This window comes from Seriola aureovittata, chromosome 1 (genome assembly GCF_021018895.1).
Source record: "Seriola aureovittata isolate HTS-2021-v1 ecotype China chromosome 1, ASM2101889v1, whole genome shotgun sequence".
In the NCBI taxonomy this organism is placed as follows: domain Eukaryota; kingdom Metazoa; phylum Chordata; class Actinopteri; order Carangiformes; family Carangidae; genus Seriola; species Seriola aureovittata.
In genome coordinates this window covers 11033313-11050377 of record NC_079364.1, presented here as the reverse complement: position 1 = coordinate 11050377, position 17065 = coordinate 11033313, and the positions used below count along the sequence as shown (strand labels likewise).

General features: G+C 38.9%; 1 protein-coding gene across 2 annotated transcripts in view; it reads right to left on the bottom strand.

The window, feature by feature from the left end:
* LOC130171604 (protein diaphanous homolog 3-like) overlaps positions 1-16433 on the bottom strand; it is a 161429-nt gene extending 144996 nt beyond the window's left edge. Inside the window, exons 1-4 of one of the 2 annotated variants that reach the window (XM_056379666.1) lie at positions 15864-16433; positions 9109-9141; positions 8470-8652; positions 7511-7615 (exon numbers count right to left, since the gene is read on the bottom strand). In XM_056379666.1, the coding sequence (XP_056235641.1) occupies positions 7511-7615; positions 8470-8652; positions 9109-9141; positions 15864-15980 (438 nt within the window). In that variant the 5' untranslated portion in view covers positions 15981-16433. The remainder of the gene's footprint in view (positions 1-7510; positions 7616-8469; positions 8653-9108; positions 9142-15863) is intronic. The other variant, XM_056379672.1, reaches the window with a different exon arrangement.
* Between the last annotated feature and the right edge of the window lie 632 nt (positions 16434-17065).

Genomic DNA, 17065 nt, shown 5'->3' with positions numbered 1-17065 from the left:
AACCTCACAGTGCCCCCGCCTCGAAGTGCTTGAGTTCATAGCAAAGGACATTGAACATTTTGATCCAGACAGCTCTGATCAACATATTGAAAACTACTTTAGGGAGTTAGATCACAACCTAATTGATTTGCCCCATGCAACCCAAAGGGAGAAAACTAAACTTGTGTGGAAGACCAGCTCAAAAGCAGTCCACAAGTTTATGCAATCACTGCCTCCCAGTGTCAGAGATGACTACAAAGAGCTCTGTCAAGCACTGACAGAAGAATTCTCTCCTGCTGCGGATGAGATAGAATCTTTGGTTGCAGCTTCTCAAATCAAACACTCCCGCCATGAACATCCCAATGACTTTTACCAACGTTTGAGGCATGCATATTTTCAGGGTAGGAACACACCAGGCTTAGAGCAGAACTCCACCTTCAAGTCTTTGTTCCTACGAAACCTCCATCCCTGTGTACGCACTCATGTTACACTGATGACGCATCAAGGTAAGCCCACCATGCAGGAAATAAAGAAAATGACAAAAATGGCTTGGGAAACCATGGTCAATTCCAAGGCAAGGGGGAAAACAACTGAGCCTAGCAACTCAAACACCTTAGCGTCACACAGACATGTAACCTCAAAAGATCACCCTCAGAACAGATCGAAGGGGGGTGATAAAAGGCCACATATGGGTGCTGAGCGTAACCGCCACGCCCACCAAGTGCGTAGAGATAGGCACTCCCACAATAGGAGCAGGAGACGGCCTTACGCAGAAATTCTGGCTCAGACACAGGACCAGTCAACACATGGATCAGACAATGACCACGTCATCTCTGACCACGTTAACTCAGACAGTGACAATGCCTCTGAATGTTCTTCCTTCAGCTACTCAAAGTGCTACAGCTTTGTGCCACAAGTTAAGGAAAACTTAAAGCTCCGGCGCTCCAGAGTTCGCCGCACTGAGTACTGACAGTAAGTAGGCTCAGGGTACCCTACACTCTTCCAGATGGACACAATGGGTTTGTCAGCAGCAGCAGCAGCAAACTAAATTCTGAATCAAATCAGATACAAGTTTAGGACACTGCATATACATGGCACACTCACCCAGACACTCCAAATCTTGTCATTCTAGGTGCCACCCTCTATATCTCACCTTAACAAACTAACATCACTGACTTTCCTGTCCTCACTAACACCATGAGTAACTAGGAAACATGTTAGTTGTTTTACACTATTCGATCATTGTGGTTATTATCTGAACTCTGCTTTGTAACCTGATTGTTCCTGCTTAGCCAAGATAGATAGTGTTGACAAATGCCCGGATGTTACCCGTTGAATGAACTGACAAATGGACTATACATTATGCTCTCAGGATGACACGTCAGGTGGCATCCTGACAACAAAGGGGGGACTGTTGGGACTCAGTCATTCAATAGACCAAATGTTTCTTTGCTCCACTGGACAAAGGAATTCACACCCCACAGTTCCTCACGGTTCACACCTGGGGATGACCCTTCCCCCCCATGGACCCCACTGGCCAGCCAGTGTGGGCCAGCGTGTGACATGTGACCCCCTAAGGTGTCACAAACAAAACCAGTCTTCTAGACCCCTTCTCGCTCTCTTCCCTTCTTGGCTTGCTCTGGAGAGCAGCTCCAGCCCTCTCCTCTCGGTTCTTCAAAGGGCAACAAGGCCCCAGCCCAGGTCAGCTCGGCTACCTGAGAAACTAGCTCTCTCGCCGGCCTGCTCACAGCAGCCTGCAAACACTCTTCTCCTCCACAACAGCGACCTGCTTCGGATTAACTGTGAGTGAACCAAATCCTCTTCAGAATCAGCGGCTACAACACAAGGCCAGCTGATTTTCCAAGCAACAGGAGTCGTAGCAGAGTTAGCATGGAACAGCTAACTCTGTGAGGAGAACAAAGGAGATACCAGCAAGCAACACAGCCAGACAGGACTTTACTCCACCAGGAAACCCCCCAAACTCACTGGACTTTACAAAACACTCGAAAGGACCTCTTTGCTTGTTCCAAGGATCGGGTAACGTTAACGGACTGGGCCTAACCTCTCCCAGCACAGCATAGCACAGCACAGCATAGCTAATCAGCAGAAGCCTTAACTTGTTAATGTACTTGTTGATTGATGTCTTGTTGTTGTAATGTTTGCTTAGGTTGTGGTCAGTCATACAGTTAATCGAGTACTCGTATGTTCACACACATAGCAGTACGTCTCAGTCCTAGAACCTGCATGAAGCTAACCTTCCCCCTCTAACCTGGTACCTTTAGATTACATGAGCTAGGCTAACAAAGAAACTCACACCTCCCCTCTCACACACACTAGGTGGTCTCAGCGGCCATTTTAGTAGTTTCTTTGTTTACCGCCATCTTTGTAGTCTTCTTTGTTCAGGTCATGTGGTCACAGTGACCACTTTGAGTCGGCCATCTTGCCTTTGTCTGTGTCCCCACAGACACACATACACACACACACACACACACACACACACACACACACACACACACACACACACACCTGTATATGCTAGATTAGACATTGTACTTTACTCTGCTCCATTGTAAATAAATGCCTTTTTAAGTATAACTACTGGTGTGTTTAATGTTGCACAAGCGTGAATATTGCCAACCTCTACTCGGTAGAATTCCAATCCTTCAACTGTAATTTACTATTGATTTGGTAATTTGGTAATAGTTAGTAAGCTAATGGTTAATCAAAGTTCCAGATTAATGGTAATAAATTGAGACTAAAACCATATTGGCTATTTTGCCTATTAGTTTAGGCTGGTGCCCCGTGAACTTTAATTCATTTTAAAGTTATTCTTTAATATTAATATTTTTAATATTAATATTTTCTTAATTTGTGATAGCCAATAAATTGATAAACAACCGAAATCTAACACATTTGGTGTCCAGCTCATGAGGTAGAGTACTGTTAACATAATGGTGCCGCCCGTGTGAGGCCGAGTACTAATGATTTCCAGTTACTAATAGAGCTCAGACCCAACACAGGTGTCACATATACAGTAGATTTGGATTGTTTAGCTATTTGCTTAGTTATTTGTACTTGTAGTGCTTCCCTCATGTACATTTTGTAGCTGCAACCCGCCACAGCGTCATATAGTTGCAATTACACAACTGTGCAGAGGAATTTTAATTTGAAACAAGGCAACGCCCCGAACAAAGTCTGAGGGAGAGACACAAAGAACAGAAAAATAAACGAGGAAGAGGGGGAAAGGTAGATTTAACTAGCTAACATTATCTCTCCAACCACCAGCGTACTGTGTGCATACACCACCGAGGTACAAACAAAACCCTTCACAGTTGGACTGGCCATCAGGTATACCAGGATAAATGCCAGTAAGCTGCCGCACTGTTGGGTCTGTGAACCATCAAAAAATCCATTAAGTTTTTACCAGAACACACAAGAACACACATTCCACCTTGAAAGTTGTCAGTAGCTGCCGGTAGCCTCTGAGTGGTACAGTGAACTAAATTAAATTTTGTACCTAGCTATCATTAACTAATAAAGATGAAAAGGCAGCAAAACATCCCTGCATCATTCACTCTTCTGACAGTTTCTTTATTTGTGATGCATTTCCAAATAAAAATACAAAGCCAGCCTATTAAACTTGGACAGCTTGTGCTGCAGTGCCTGCCGGAAAATGAAAGCTTGCTTGTAATATTCTCAACATGATGAAACTATTCATAAAGTCAGTCTAACATTTGATCATGTGGTCAGTTGTAGTTATGGCATAACCTTCGAAATGAGCTCTCCTGTGCTGAAAAGCAACCCTGGGGGAAATACAGACTTGCATGACAAAAAGGTCACCCTGTCCTGGCCCCAACCACATGTATCCGTAATGGAGGGCCTTTCTAATTAAAATGTATCTGACCATAGACCATAGGAAAAAAAAACACCGTAGCTCCCCTGTCTAACAATCTATATGTAGAAAGACACTTTAAGCGAAGGTTTTCTGAGTTTGTCTGTGTACAAAGAAAGCTACACTTATTCAGTTTATCAAGCCAGCTGCACTAATGCCAAAATGTTGCATATCGTTGGGTACGTTTCCGATTCATCAAAGGCCTCAGAAATCAGTCTGCATCACTACCAGTAGGAATAAATAATCCCTAACCCTTACAGGCTGCCAAAACAATGGAACTATGCCCAGTTTGTCTCTCCCCTGACACCTTACGCCCCAATCTATAACATTCCCCTCAACAACTAATAAAAATAAAATTAGTTATCAAAATTTCCCTCAAAAAAGCCACTTTCATCTTCAATGATCAAAGAATGTGTGTTATAATGATCATAAGCACCTCTGTAGCCCTAGAAATGGAATATAGGCAGAGTCAAACCTTGAACCTTGATGTGCATGTTGAATGAGAGCCAGGAATCATTATCACTTCAGCTTGAAGACTCCTGTGACAGCAAGTGACTACTGAATAGCTTGGTATCCAGTTTGAACCTCTGGGAAAAGTGATTTTATATGTGCATGCCCCAGACCTCTAATTAACTTCACTACTGTTTTACTCAAGTGAGGCTCTGCCTCAGTACCAGATGACATATCAGTGCACTCATCTCCCAATCAGGTAGTAGCCTATAAATGTAGCCCTCTTCATTGACAACACCACCACCCTCCAGTGTTATCATCATGGTAAAAACATTTTTGCTCCACTCCCATGTTCACTCTTGATTGCAACCCTTTGTTGGCATCACCAGTGTAGGCTCACTTGTGCCTCATGTGTGTCTGCGAATAAGTGGTACAGCAGAAATTTCATCAATTACAGCCAAAAGAGTCCTGGGGAGATGTGATGACCAGCGTCCTGGAGAGATAAGATGACCAGCCTGTTTGTTTCACCATGAGTGCTGCTCATGGCAGCAACAGGCACACCTGGCTAGGTCTTCCTTTTGAAAGGAACATTGCTGGCAGCCTGGTTGCCCACTGCTGGCATCAGAGAAGCTGACCCACCTGCAACTCCTTCCCCATCATCTGCTGCAGGAGGAGCCCAGGGAGTGTCCTGCAGCCCTTAAAATCTCTTCATTTTCAACAGAAGACATTTTTCAACTTGACACAATAATTCGATGCTATTTCTAACTACAGATATAGTTATATGATGTATATTGTATGAAATAATCAAACTGATCTTCAATGCAATGGAGTGAAGTGGTCAACAACAGTGAGATATGGTCTAATTTAAGGTCAAATGAGTATGAATCGTCGTATATCAGTATCCTCTCATCACATCCCCCATGACCATATGGGAGAGATCCCATCTATTCATTCCCAGTGATTTTCCACTTATTTTACTCAAATTACTGTGTCTGGGACAATGATGATAATGAAGCCCCCCCCCCCCCCATCGCTTCCCAAACTGAGTCACCCCTTCCATTGGGTTCTCAATGTTATTCTCTTCACAACAGGACAGGGAAATGGAGCAGGGCCACAGTGCCCTGATCCTTCTGTCTCACTGTGCTCCTACTCTCAGAACACTTACTGTGTTCAGCCAAAACTCTGAGCCCCCCCTGAGACTTAAAAATGTGTGCTATCTTTGCAAATAAGAACACCTTGGAAATAAGGCCACCTGACATTGTTTTTAATGACCACTGTTTTAAAGACCTATAAATTTTGCCATTGCCAGTGATATCCCAGGTAACTAAGACTGAGGAGGGCCTCAGTCTTTTGTGAAAATTCTTTCTAGGTGTTTCAAAGGCAACACTAACTAAAACACCAATTCCTACATAGTAGGGGCAATGCAGACAAATCAACACTGGGGTCTCCAAGAAGTACAATAGTTATTTCAAGACAACTACTCCAATGCAATGCACTGGCAAAGGTCAGCAATTATTTTGTGTAACAAAATACATGACAGTTGTTTCTCTACAAGACTATCTTCCAAATTCGCAAGCCAGAACCACACTTGATTATGTCAGCAAGGAACGTACATCAATTCAGGATGTAATATTAAAGGTTAATTGGCAAAACAGTCTTGTGGTTGAGAAGGGTGTGTCAAGAAATTGGTTTGAGTTTTTTGGTGGAATGGAAACCTTCAGTGACTCAAGCTAAAAAAATTAAATAGTCAACAGGATAAATAACCCAGACTACAAAAAAACTTTGATCAACTGGCTCAACTGTAATAATAGCATACTTGTGCTATTACTGCACAACACAGTATGAGTGCATAAGGAGCTGATATTGATTTGAGGCAAATTATTACTGCAGCCTAATAAAATGATGGTCATGATTTGACCATGGTCTTGAGTGATTAAAGAATTGAAAGCAAAATTAAATCCAATCTGCTGAATATCTTACACCCAATGTTAAAATGTATTAACTCAGTAATTTGGGACATATGTACCTTATGGAAATACCTTATTTTAATATCCTTATTTTCATAACTTCCCTCTAAATATCCAGTTTACCACATCTTATATAGAATTTGATAAAACTGGTGTTTTCATTGATTGTAATTTGTTACCTTCTGGCCTGTGGCGGCATTATTTTATCATGCAGGTAAACAAATGTAGGCATATAAACAGGCTGGTCCCCATGGTAACTAGAGACAGACAGCCTAAGGCAACTTTAGAGGGATGTCTGGTTATAGCAAATATAATAATAAATGCAACACTTCAGCCACTGTGCCAACCTGTTAACCCGAACACCTTTAAAAAAAACAAACATATAAACGTGAATCTGAGTTTTTAACAATGCAATGCGAGGTAACTTGAATATTGGATATCTGTGATTTGTTAACAAGTGTTCATTTAAGTTAGGAGGTGCCCTCGGAGAGAGAAAGGTTATTCTCAAGCTTTTGTTACTATGAAATAAACAAAAAACACCTCAGGTAGGCTGTGCTTTCATTATTATTCAAATTAAGTATCACAAATTCAACTCATATTAACTATGAACACGCTCTGGGGTAGATATTTAACGGAGTATCACCAGCAAATGTGGTCTTTCAGTAGATTTCTATTCTTAACAATAACAGAAATCAATGTAAAGCTTGGCCTTTTTTGGTCTGGGAGAGAAAGAATGGTCCATAGTTTCCATTTCTTTGGAGATTTGTTTTCCTCTGAACACTGACAGTTTTATCATCCTCTATCAAGATCAGTCTGTCTGCTTTGAGAGAAAAGAAAAAGCTTAGGGCTCATTGATGGAACTTTGAAGGAGGACCAATCAACCACAGCAAACTCACGTACACAAAATCTAACCATCTTCCAGTAATCAAAAATGTGCAAGGTAATAACATGAATATTATCATCCTAAATTAAGTATTTGTGTATTTTTACAAGTTACAAGTGTAACCACAGAGAGACAACAACAGCAAGACAAATGAGATTGCACTGGATTGTAAAGCAATATACCTATTTATGAGATTGAATAATCAAATTTAATCCTTCCCAGTCTGTGTCAGGCCAGGTGAGACTTATGTGATACATCATTTTTCATCAAGAAATACAAGGAATGATATAATATGTGCCCAGAATACAAGTGTATAATATCATATGTTCCAAAACTCACAGTTTTAGATGCAGTAAAGATATACTGGATGACCATTTCTCTCTTTGTGTTCAGGTCCTTTTCTCTCAAAGGAGTCTTTTTTTCCTCATTCAAGTTCATGTCCTCCTGAAAAGAAAAAAAAAAAACACAGAAAGAGAGGATAAATCTTATTTGAAGTTTTAATCTGACTGCATATAATATATCAATTAGAACTAATTAATTAATATTCTTTCATTTTTATTTTGGCAATAGGATATACTTTGGTGTTTCCAACATTCACTATAGAATACTTAAGCAATATCAGCTTTAGTCAAAAGTGTTAGTGTAGACAGGGACATACATACTTAATGGTTTTTTAGCCCTAAATTATATCTGGAGGTAGCCCGAAAACTCCTCCACAAGTTATCTACTGGCTCATGCTGAGTGTTTTGGTTCTATGAGGGACCTAATAAATTCCTAATGAGTGAAAATGAGTAAACTCCCAGCGTCTTCATGGCAGAAATGGAGTGGACAGTCATTCATCAAGCCAAACAATATACTGTTACAGAATGTCCTTTTAGAAAACAGCAAGTCCAAACATTGAAAATGCCAATAGTGACAAAAAAAATCTTACTTTGGTTGTCAAACTAACCACATCCAAGAGCTTAAATGCCAGACTGTGTGAGGATTTGACTGAAAACTGAAAAAAATGCCTATTTTCAGAACCATTACTCAACAGAAAGCTTTGTCAGTAATTTTTTTTATATTACCCGAAAATAATTTTCAAAAAGTCATTATAATTCTTTCATTGAGTTCCTCTATTTCTATGTAAATATCATAACACATTCAAACAACATTCAAAATACAATGCCTTTCTTGTTATATTCAGTGCAACTCTTCTAAAATGGTGACTCATATCTTTACCACTCTTTTACATGTCAAGTTGCTCTATTATTTTTTAGAAAATGTTGTTAATATTGTTCAGTGACAAAACTACATACCATCATCTTTTCAAACAGAGCCAAGATTTCTTTTTCCGAGGTGATCTTTGATGACAGTTCCTCAAACTGATGTGAGGTGGATGATGAAGAAATAGACCAATCATTGGTATTGTGTTTCGAGTGTGATAAGGGAGGGCGCTCCTTCTTACTACCCGGAATCCGAATGCTGGCGAATCTGTCCAGCTGTAGAAACAGAGGAGATACAATTACAACAGAGAAAACGACACAGGAACTTTCTGGGGCCAAGTTGATATACATAAAAGCTGTGTTAGATTACTAGCATGTTTAGATAGTTAATACTCAGAAATACTCAGAGTAAATGAAACAATTAATGAGTTATTAATGGGTTAGAAAAACAATGCTATTAGTGTTAACTGTGTGAACAAAACACCTACACAGAACATCTGTTTAACACATGCTGAGCAAAACACTATCTAAATAACACGTAGAGCTGAAAAGAACATTAGTTAGTGAGAAAAGCAGTGTGTTCACTGTGATGTGAATGGATTCAGTGTCTGGCAATGAAGACCAATTTTATTACCACTCAAAGCAGACTGGATGATTTTAAGTAAAGTGATGTTAGATGTTGTAGAGACTGACAACCAAGAAAAGAAAAAGCACCAATTTCTCAAATCTTACCACATCATCTGTGATGTTTCTAAAGGGTAATTGCTACAGGTGGGGGACAGAAAAAACAAATCAGGATACATAAAGCAACTGCATTAAATATTGAAAGCCTACAGTAGCATACGGCTAAATATTGTAATACTCTTTCTGCACAGATATATTTTATTGCTAACCCAAGAATAAAAAATCTTTTTTGAACAAGAGAATTCACAAGTTAAATCTGCGATGTTCATGTCTTGTTGTATTAGGAGAAAAAGGTACAGTGCAGTCTGAAAGGATGAGGGCAGTGAAATGATTGTGTTGTTTTGCCTCCAGTCTGGTACATTTATTTTGAAATTCAAAAAGAAACTTATAGAGCAAAGTAGAGAGCCACGACAGCAAAAACTTGGAGCGCCAGTGTAACAAAAAATATGCCACTGTCCTAATACTTCAAGACTGCACTGTGCTTCTTCAGTATTTTTTTCAAATTTCAAAGACAGACATCATTATATAAGGAGAAGAAGGAGAATAATGATGATAATGATAAGTCTAACGACCCTCCAGGCTTAGAGCCACTGCCAAATGCCATACTTTGTGGCAGTAACTCAAACACAAACCTGAGCATCCTGCTGTCACAACTAACCATTAACATATCAGTACTCTAACTAACAATAGTAGGATATGCTATTGATGTTTGCAGTCATCGCAGGAGTTCAACACAACTGATATCTGTGGTTTCAAGTGGCTATATCATTGACACAGTTTTGCAAGTGATCCTTTACATTACAATAATTAGTTGGAACTGCTGTGGTGTTACAATGGCTATCAAGGCTTTCAACTACAGATATTAATGGATCCAGAATATGCTAGATATCCAAACCACTGCACATTCCCCAAGAGCCAGTGCAATTATCACCAATCCATCACAAAACGAAAATCCTTTTGGGGCACCCAGTGGTTCAGTTTTATTAATCAAGGTTTAAATGTCTAAGCCCAAGAGTCATGTTAGTCAACATCAACAACACTAGTCATTTAAAGCAAAAATTGCTGCCTCAAAATTGCTTCTCTAACAAGTCCTGTTAGCACATTAAAAAGAAGGATCCACTTGTACAGTGGAAGAGATTTGGCATTTGGCCGGTTGTTATCTTGCCAAGTAAGTTTTGTGTGCAGCTTTTTCTGCTCCAGCAGATTTGTTTGTTTTTCTGTAGACTTCTTGGGAGGTTGCCACCTGTACTTCAAACAGGTAACAGAGTCAAAAAGGCCAACGGAATATCCTAATAAAGAATGGGGAGTCAATAAATTAACAGAAAACATTAAATTTCAAAATGCTGTCATAGTAAAAAAAGTGGAATAAAAAACTAACAAAGAAAGGTTAAGACTCCCTCAAGCATCAAAACTAAGATGAACCGCAACAATTAGACATTGACTACTCTGAATTATTTTACTTATAGATGAGATGTTAAAAAGAGGTCAAATGCCCTCACTAAGTAACTAGAAAATTGTCAGAATTAAATATCTAAGATATTATGAAGTAATAAACTTAACATTATAATTTAGCCTTCAACAATCAGGAAGAGGTCATTAATCATACCTAAAGCTAGAGGAAAAAAGTGAAGCTAACACCACCAGAAAAACCATCTTATTAGCATCCATCAACAATTTCGCTCCTACCTGTTGTTTAAGTCTTTGCTGTTCAGTTCTGCTTATGCAAAATCAGGGTAGGGATGCCCTGGAACAGTGTAATAAAATATAGTAACCTATTTCCTCTGTTGTGTCCCTGCAGGATTAATGGTATGCAATGCAACACAAAAATTGCAAATATAAAAAGAATGAATAGACACTGTGCCAGCTCCTGTTTTTTTTCATCAATTTCATCATAATTTATTGGATATTACGTTCGAAATTTTGCTCCTTGTGTTATACAGTCCAACAATGTGTCAGCAGCCTTTTGTGCCAGCAGTTGCACTCTAGTGCACAATAGTACAAGTCTCTGCAATTATGTCATTGCAGCTTGTCTGTGGAACAAGTGTTTGCCTTTCAAACAGTAGGACATATAATGTAGGCTAAAACATGTCGGCGAAAACAATGTTGCCTCTTAATAATATCAAACAATCAGCATCATACAACATCACTAGAGCAAAGGAGCAAAGGGCAATGGAAACTCCACAACAGGGCAGCGTGCACACAACACAGCTGCAGAATAAGTGACAGCCAGGTAGCCATGCTGAGACCTGAATCCATTTGCTAAAAAGATAAAGTTCTTGGTACCCAAATCAAAAAAATGTCCAGCAGCTGTATAATAATTATTTACATTGGAGGATGTTAAAATCAATAACAGCATGACATCCCAGGAGTAAAAATGAAACGATTACATTATTAATCAATTAGTTGATCAACAAAATATAACTTTTGATAATCAATGAATCACTTTTTCACTTTTAAGCAAAGGTTCTTTGGTACTTATACTTAGATGGAAGATTTGTTGCATTTCTCTGATTTCTATCATCTATCGTTTTCTGGCATTTTGGGACAAAACGCCCAACAGATTAATCAAGAAAATATTTGGCAGATTAATCAATAATGAAAAATGTTCAGCTGCAGCCCTGCCCAGGAGCTAATTCGTATTTGCTTTTTTTTTTTTTTTAAATAAGGAAGCAGTAACAATTCAAGGCCATCTCTCACCACACATCCATAGTCAGAATTTAAACTGCAGACAAAGGCAAGGCCTCACCTGAACTCCAATTGAACAATTCCAAAGCTTCAAACAGAGCAAGCAAAAGGACCCAAGTGACTAAGCAGAGTGGAAATAAGAAAAGCCTGCCAAAGGGAGGTAAAGATAAAACATGACAGTAAGACTAGCCAAAAGGGGCGAATCAAGTGCTTTAGGTAAAAAATTCAATTGCCTGGCAACTATGAAACATCAAAAACATCAAATAAAGTTGTGGCTTACATAAAGCAAGCTACAGGAACAGTCAGTTAACCGGCAATGCCTCAGTGTTTTTCAAGATCTCACTATTGCAAATCTTTTATTTTAATGGACAAAATAGGACAGCCAAACAACAGTAATTTGTAAATGTCAGTGAATTCATTTTACTTTCCGCTATCACCCTGTTCATTTAATTAAACTCTGATAACATCTTTTTCAATTAACTGAGACAAGTAACCCACCGCTTGTAGAGAAAACGCTAATTTATAAAACACTGCACATGAAATCCACAACAGAGGAGAAAAAATAGCAAAAATTAAAGAGCCCCAGACCCAACTCAAACCAAGACAACATCCATAGACATTAGATTTTGAAAGCTTTATCTCACCGTCTATGGACCATTCATTAACTACACTGCCAAGTCTTCATTTTTTTTTTGTTTTTTTAGGATTTCATGCAACTGCACACACCCAGAAGGGCTGAGCTTATCACAAGGGAAATCACTTTCACCAATGAATGGAAGAATGGACGCACAATATTAAGGACGAGCAAACTTTAAAACTATGGACTTTTAAGTCAAGATTTCTGACATAAAAATGCATATTTCCTGCAAAAAATCCTTCCTGAATAAGACTGGTAGATAATACATAGTGAGTAGTTGATTCAATTGATTGGATCATTTCAGCAATACCACCCAAGCCGCATCACAAGCAGTGATTGAAGAATCACTCAGCAAACTAACTTCAACAATTACAAAAAGTTATATAAAGGAATTAGCTTAGGTGGAAAAAAATTGACAATTCATTAATGATTTCCTCCTCAATTTCAAATATTTTTAGGTTTAAGGTTAATAAAGTAGATAAATGAGGTGTCTCACTTATGTTCATTCAGTTGCTTATCTTATTTGTGCACGAAAACTCAGTAATATTGCCCATTAACACTAAAATCCTCTACAAAAATTAGTGATATAGAACAAAAATACTAAACATCCATTACATTTATGACACCATATAACCTGATCAGCGCTTAAACTGACAGCAAATTGATTTGGATGTGACGGTAATTTTTACCCTACTTAAGAAGACGAAAAATAGTAAAAAGAACATTAACACAGTGCAGTTAACATGTCGCATCTTCCATTTTTCTTAATTTTTATAATGCTCTGCTAAAGCTCATGCTTGCACATGTGTCATTAAAGTGGCCTTCAATGATAAATTTTTAAACTTTCTATCAATTATAGTTAATATTGTGGTATTGTAGTGCCACCTATTGAGATGACAGTCAACTAAATAAATCAGTACTTTTCACTGTGAAAAATGTTTACAATGTTTTTCAGTTATGTGTTATAATAATAGTTATATGTTATAAAGACAAATCTGATGAGAGAGAAAGGGACTAAAGGTGTCAGGACTAAGCTGTACAATCACAGGTGCATGGCATGTATGCATCTTTCAGTGAGAATAGATAACAAGATGTTCTTTGGTTGTGTATTTCTAACCGTTAAACAGAACAGAACCATGAGAAGAGCATTTTTTAAAAATTCAAGACAGCACGGCCTCAGTGTACTTAGCTTTTTGGTTAGTATATTAAAATGAGAACCAGAACAATAACTAAAACCTCTGTAAACCTTGAGTGAAAATGTGTAGTTCAACTCAGGTAAGAAATCTTTGCTTTTCGCTCTTGTTGACAGCAGTAAAAACAAAAAGTGCTGTCAAGAGTAAATCATCAGCACGAAAAGCAATCTCTGTAAATTTTCAGTGTAAATACAACACTTCCTATGCTTGTCATAGTAAAAGCTTGTAAAACTTTTATTTTCAAATAGCCATACTGCGTCTTGAGTGTGTGGTACTTCTAGTATCTTAGTGTAGATTAATTAGGTTTTAAATGGGTTAGAAATTTAACAAAATAATCTCAACTGTAGGTCCACTAACTAGATTTTTTCCCGGGCTTTCAGATATATCTCATAGTCATCATCAACAGATGGAGGTCATTCAGTTGTAATGATGATAGCTGTGTTATCGTCACAGTCAAGAGATAAAAGAATAGGGATCCAGAGGCGTAATGGTTGCCACATAAACTCAAAGTGCACAGGTCAAATCCTGGCCGGGTGGCCATTTGTTCTATGGCACACCCCTCTCTCTCTCTGCCCAGATTTCCGGTCTCTCTCTACACTGTCAACTGTCAAATAAAGGTAAAATGCCCAAAACAATAATCTTTCAAATAGAGATAAAGGGTGGTCATATGTGGGGTGTTCAAGGATGTCTCTGGCAACCTGTGTGAATGGTCTCCATCTAGAACAAACACCATTTTTAAACAAAACACAGCTAAGTTCCATACACAGGTCACATGATGACAACTGAGCCATCTCCATGACAACTGTGTGAACTCCATCCCCAGATCACAAGCATGAACTACTGTTCCAGCTCCAGCTAGTAAGTAACCTTGCGATAAAACAATTTAGCCAATTAATATGTCCAAGGTCAAAAAACAACATTCAAGCTGAAGGGTTAGAAGTTGGTATGAATCTACATTTTTATCCACACTTTTGTTAACTGACTGATAACAAGGAACATGTTTGGGTAAAACACTTTGCTTTTTGCCATTTTCAAAACATGACCTCAAGGACTCTTAATGTGTTATCAGTCCTACAGAGGTTAAATGCCTAGGATTCCCCTACAGTCATAGTTTGTAGTCAGGGAACCATTATGACAAATGGCCATCACAAGTTAACATAGAGCCCATAGCAGTTCTTTCATATTGCTCATACACAGTTTTTGTGTCTGTCTGCCTTACCCCCATTCAGACAGACACAGTGCAATGATGCAGGTCAAACAATGATTTGACTTTGCAGCCCTGCTTTCAACCAACAGTGAACATTCATCTTTCTCAGTGAACAGGTGTTTCTATTTGGGATAGTAAATTTTAGACATTTAGCCAACATCTCATCAGTGGGAGTGGATAATAACAGTCTGGCATGAAAAAACATTCCTGCACAGACCTTTGCTACAATTGTAGACTAGAATCTCTGAATGGTGGACACAAGGAATTAACTAGCACTCTCATAAGAATGGGGTCAAATACAGGTTGAGCGTGCATTAAGTAGATCTGTGTCATACACACGTCTCCCGTCTGAAAGGGTGATGTGTGTGTGTGTGTGTTATGAGTAGCAGCCTGACTGCTTTGAAAATGAGACCCCTAAATGAGAACCCTAATAATGGTATTGGTGTTCAAATAGAATCATCTCCCTAAACTCCCAGAAGAATACAGCAGACAAATGACACACAGACAGTCTGTTGGTCGGGTTGTAGTAGTAGGAAACACACGGATTAGTGTAAGGGCTAAACCCTGTGCTAATTTTAAGCTTTTGATTTCCCATATGCAAAGCAATGTCCACAAACAGTCAAGGTCACTGTTCCCAAAGAAAACTCGAACATGAAAATATTTCATACTATATGACCTTTCTTAACTGCAGAAGTGAGTCTGTAAAGGCATTTTCTCCATGTCTCAAATACATTACACACACAGGCAAAATATCTCCACGTCTGTTCCATTGCTTTAGTTTCCAAGGTATATCATTTTAAGTCATTACAAATAGAGTAAAACAATCCAAGTTCACTTTCACATACCTTTCAAGGTTGAGTCATGCATCTATTCACTCTCAATACCAAAAAAAAGTTACGACTGTTGCAGCCACTTTCCTTATTTGTTTTGCACCTTCATGTGTGTCTGTGCTTGTGTTGCATCCATGGGTGGCATCAGAGGTAAGAGGTAACGTTATACAAAGGTATCAACCACAGACAACCACTCATCTACCATACAGCTAAAGTGAAACAAACATTTCTATTTAGTCTGCTATACTTACAAACTTTGGTTTGCGATCTCCTTCATCGTAACATGATGCGGTGTGGTGGGAAGAACCCTTCTTCTTTTGAGATTTACTGTCTCGTCCGGATTCAAACCGTTGACTATAACTTTCCATGATGTCAAGCTAATGATTTCTGCGCAAGCTGATAGTTTTAAAGATGCTAACCTTGTAATGTCTCTAACGTTAGCACAATCCTAAAATAGTGAAGGGCGACGCACGCAGAATTGTCTACATTACCATTTGTGTGTTGAATTGGCCGGACATCTAACGCTGGTTAACGCATAAGTGCTAATCTTACCAGTTTGCCTTCTCTAATCTTCACTCCCAACAGTCCGTTTAGCTAGCTAGCAGGTTCGCTAAACTATCATTCACTGGCGGCTTTACTTAGAGCTAATCCAATTTATGCACTGACACGTAATGCTTGAATTTCCGCTAACGGCAGACATGCGGTATACAACACAACGGTTTTCTTCATTCGACAAATTTTATCCGTCCATGAATTGAGAGCTATATAATAATTACATGCAGTAGGTGAAGCGTTAGCTGGATAAATTTTTGTGGCAGATATTTTTTGACAACCCCGCGCAATGAGGACGTCAGCTCCGCGTGTTCAATCTAACCAATAGCCTCCGCTCTGCCACAAAAATTCAATCGTCATTGGTACAGCCCCCCTGTGTTTACAGTTGAAAAGGAATTTTATTGGCCGCAGTGAGCTGTCAATCAGAGGTACTTCTTGTTAGAGTTGCTCGTTTTATTTAACCTGGGCCTCCCGTAGTGACTTAGCTGGGTTTGCAGAAGTGGTAACACTTTGTATGCAATCATGCTTGTCATGTTGGATAGAAACGTTAAAAACTGTAGCTTTAACACTACAACTTACTAGACGATTCAACCTCAGAGCACATTTGAATGAATACAAACTACTAACCATGCAACTTGCCAGAAACAAACTCAACATATAGGCATCCAACAAAGCTGGTGAATGTGCCCACTTTTAAAGGTTAACTCACACCTTAAAACTGCAAACTTCCCAAAGGTTTACTGTTACATAGTTGCACATCATGCACTGTCAAATGGAATGACAACTTTTTGAGATTGCACACAAGATTATAGATGAGAAAATCACCACCTCATTATATTAGTATTAGTTACTTGTCAGTTATACAGATACTTATCTGTATACTTGAGACATTGATTTGTCC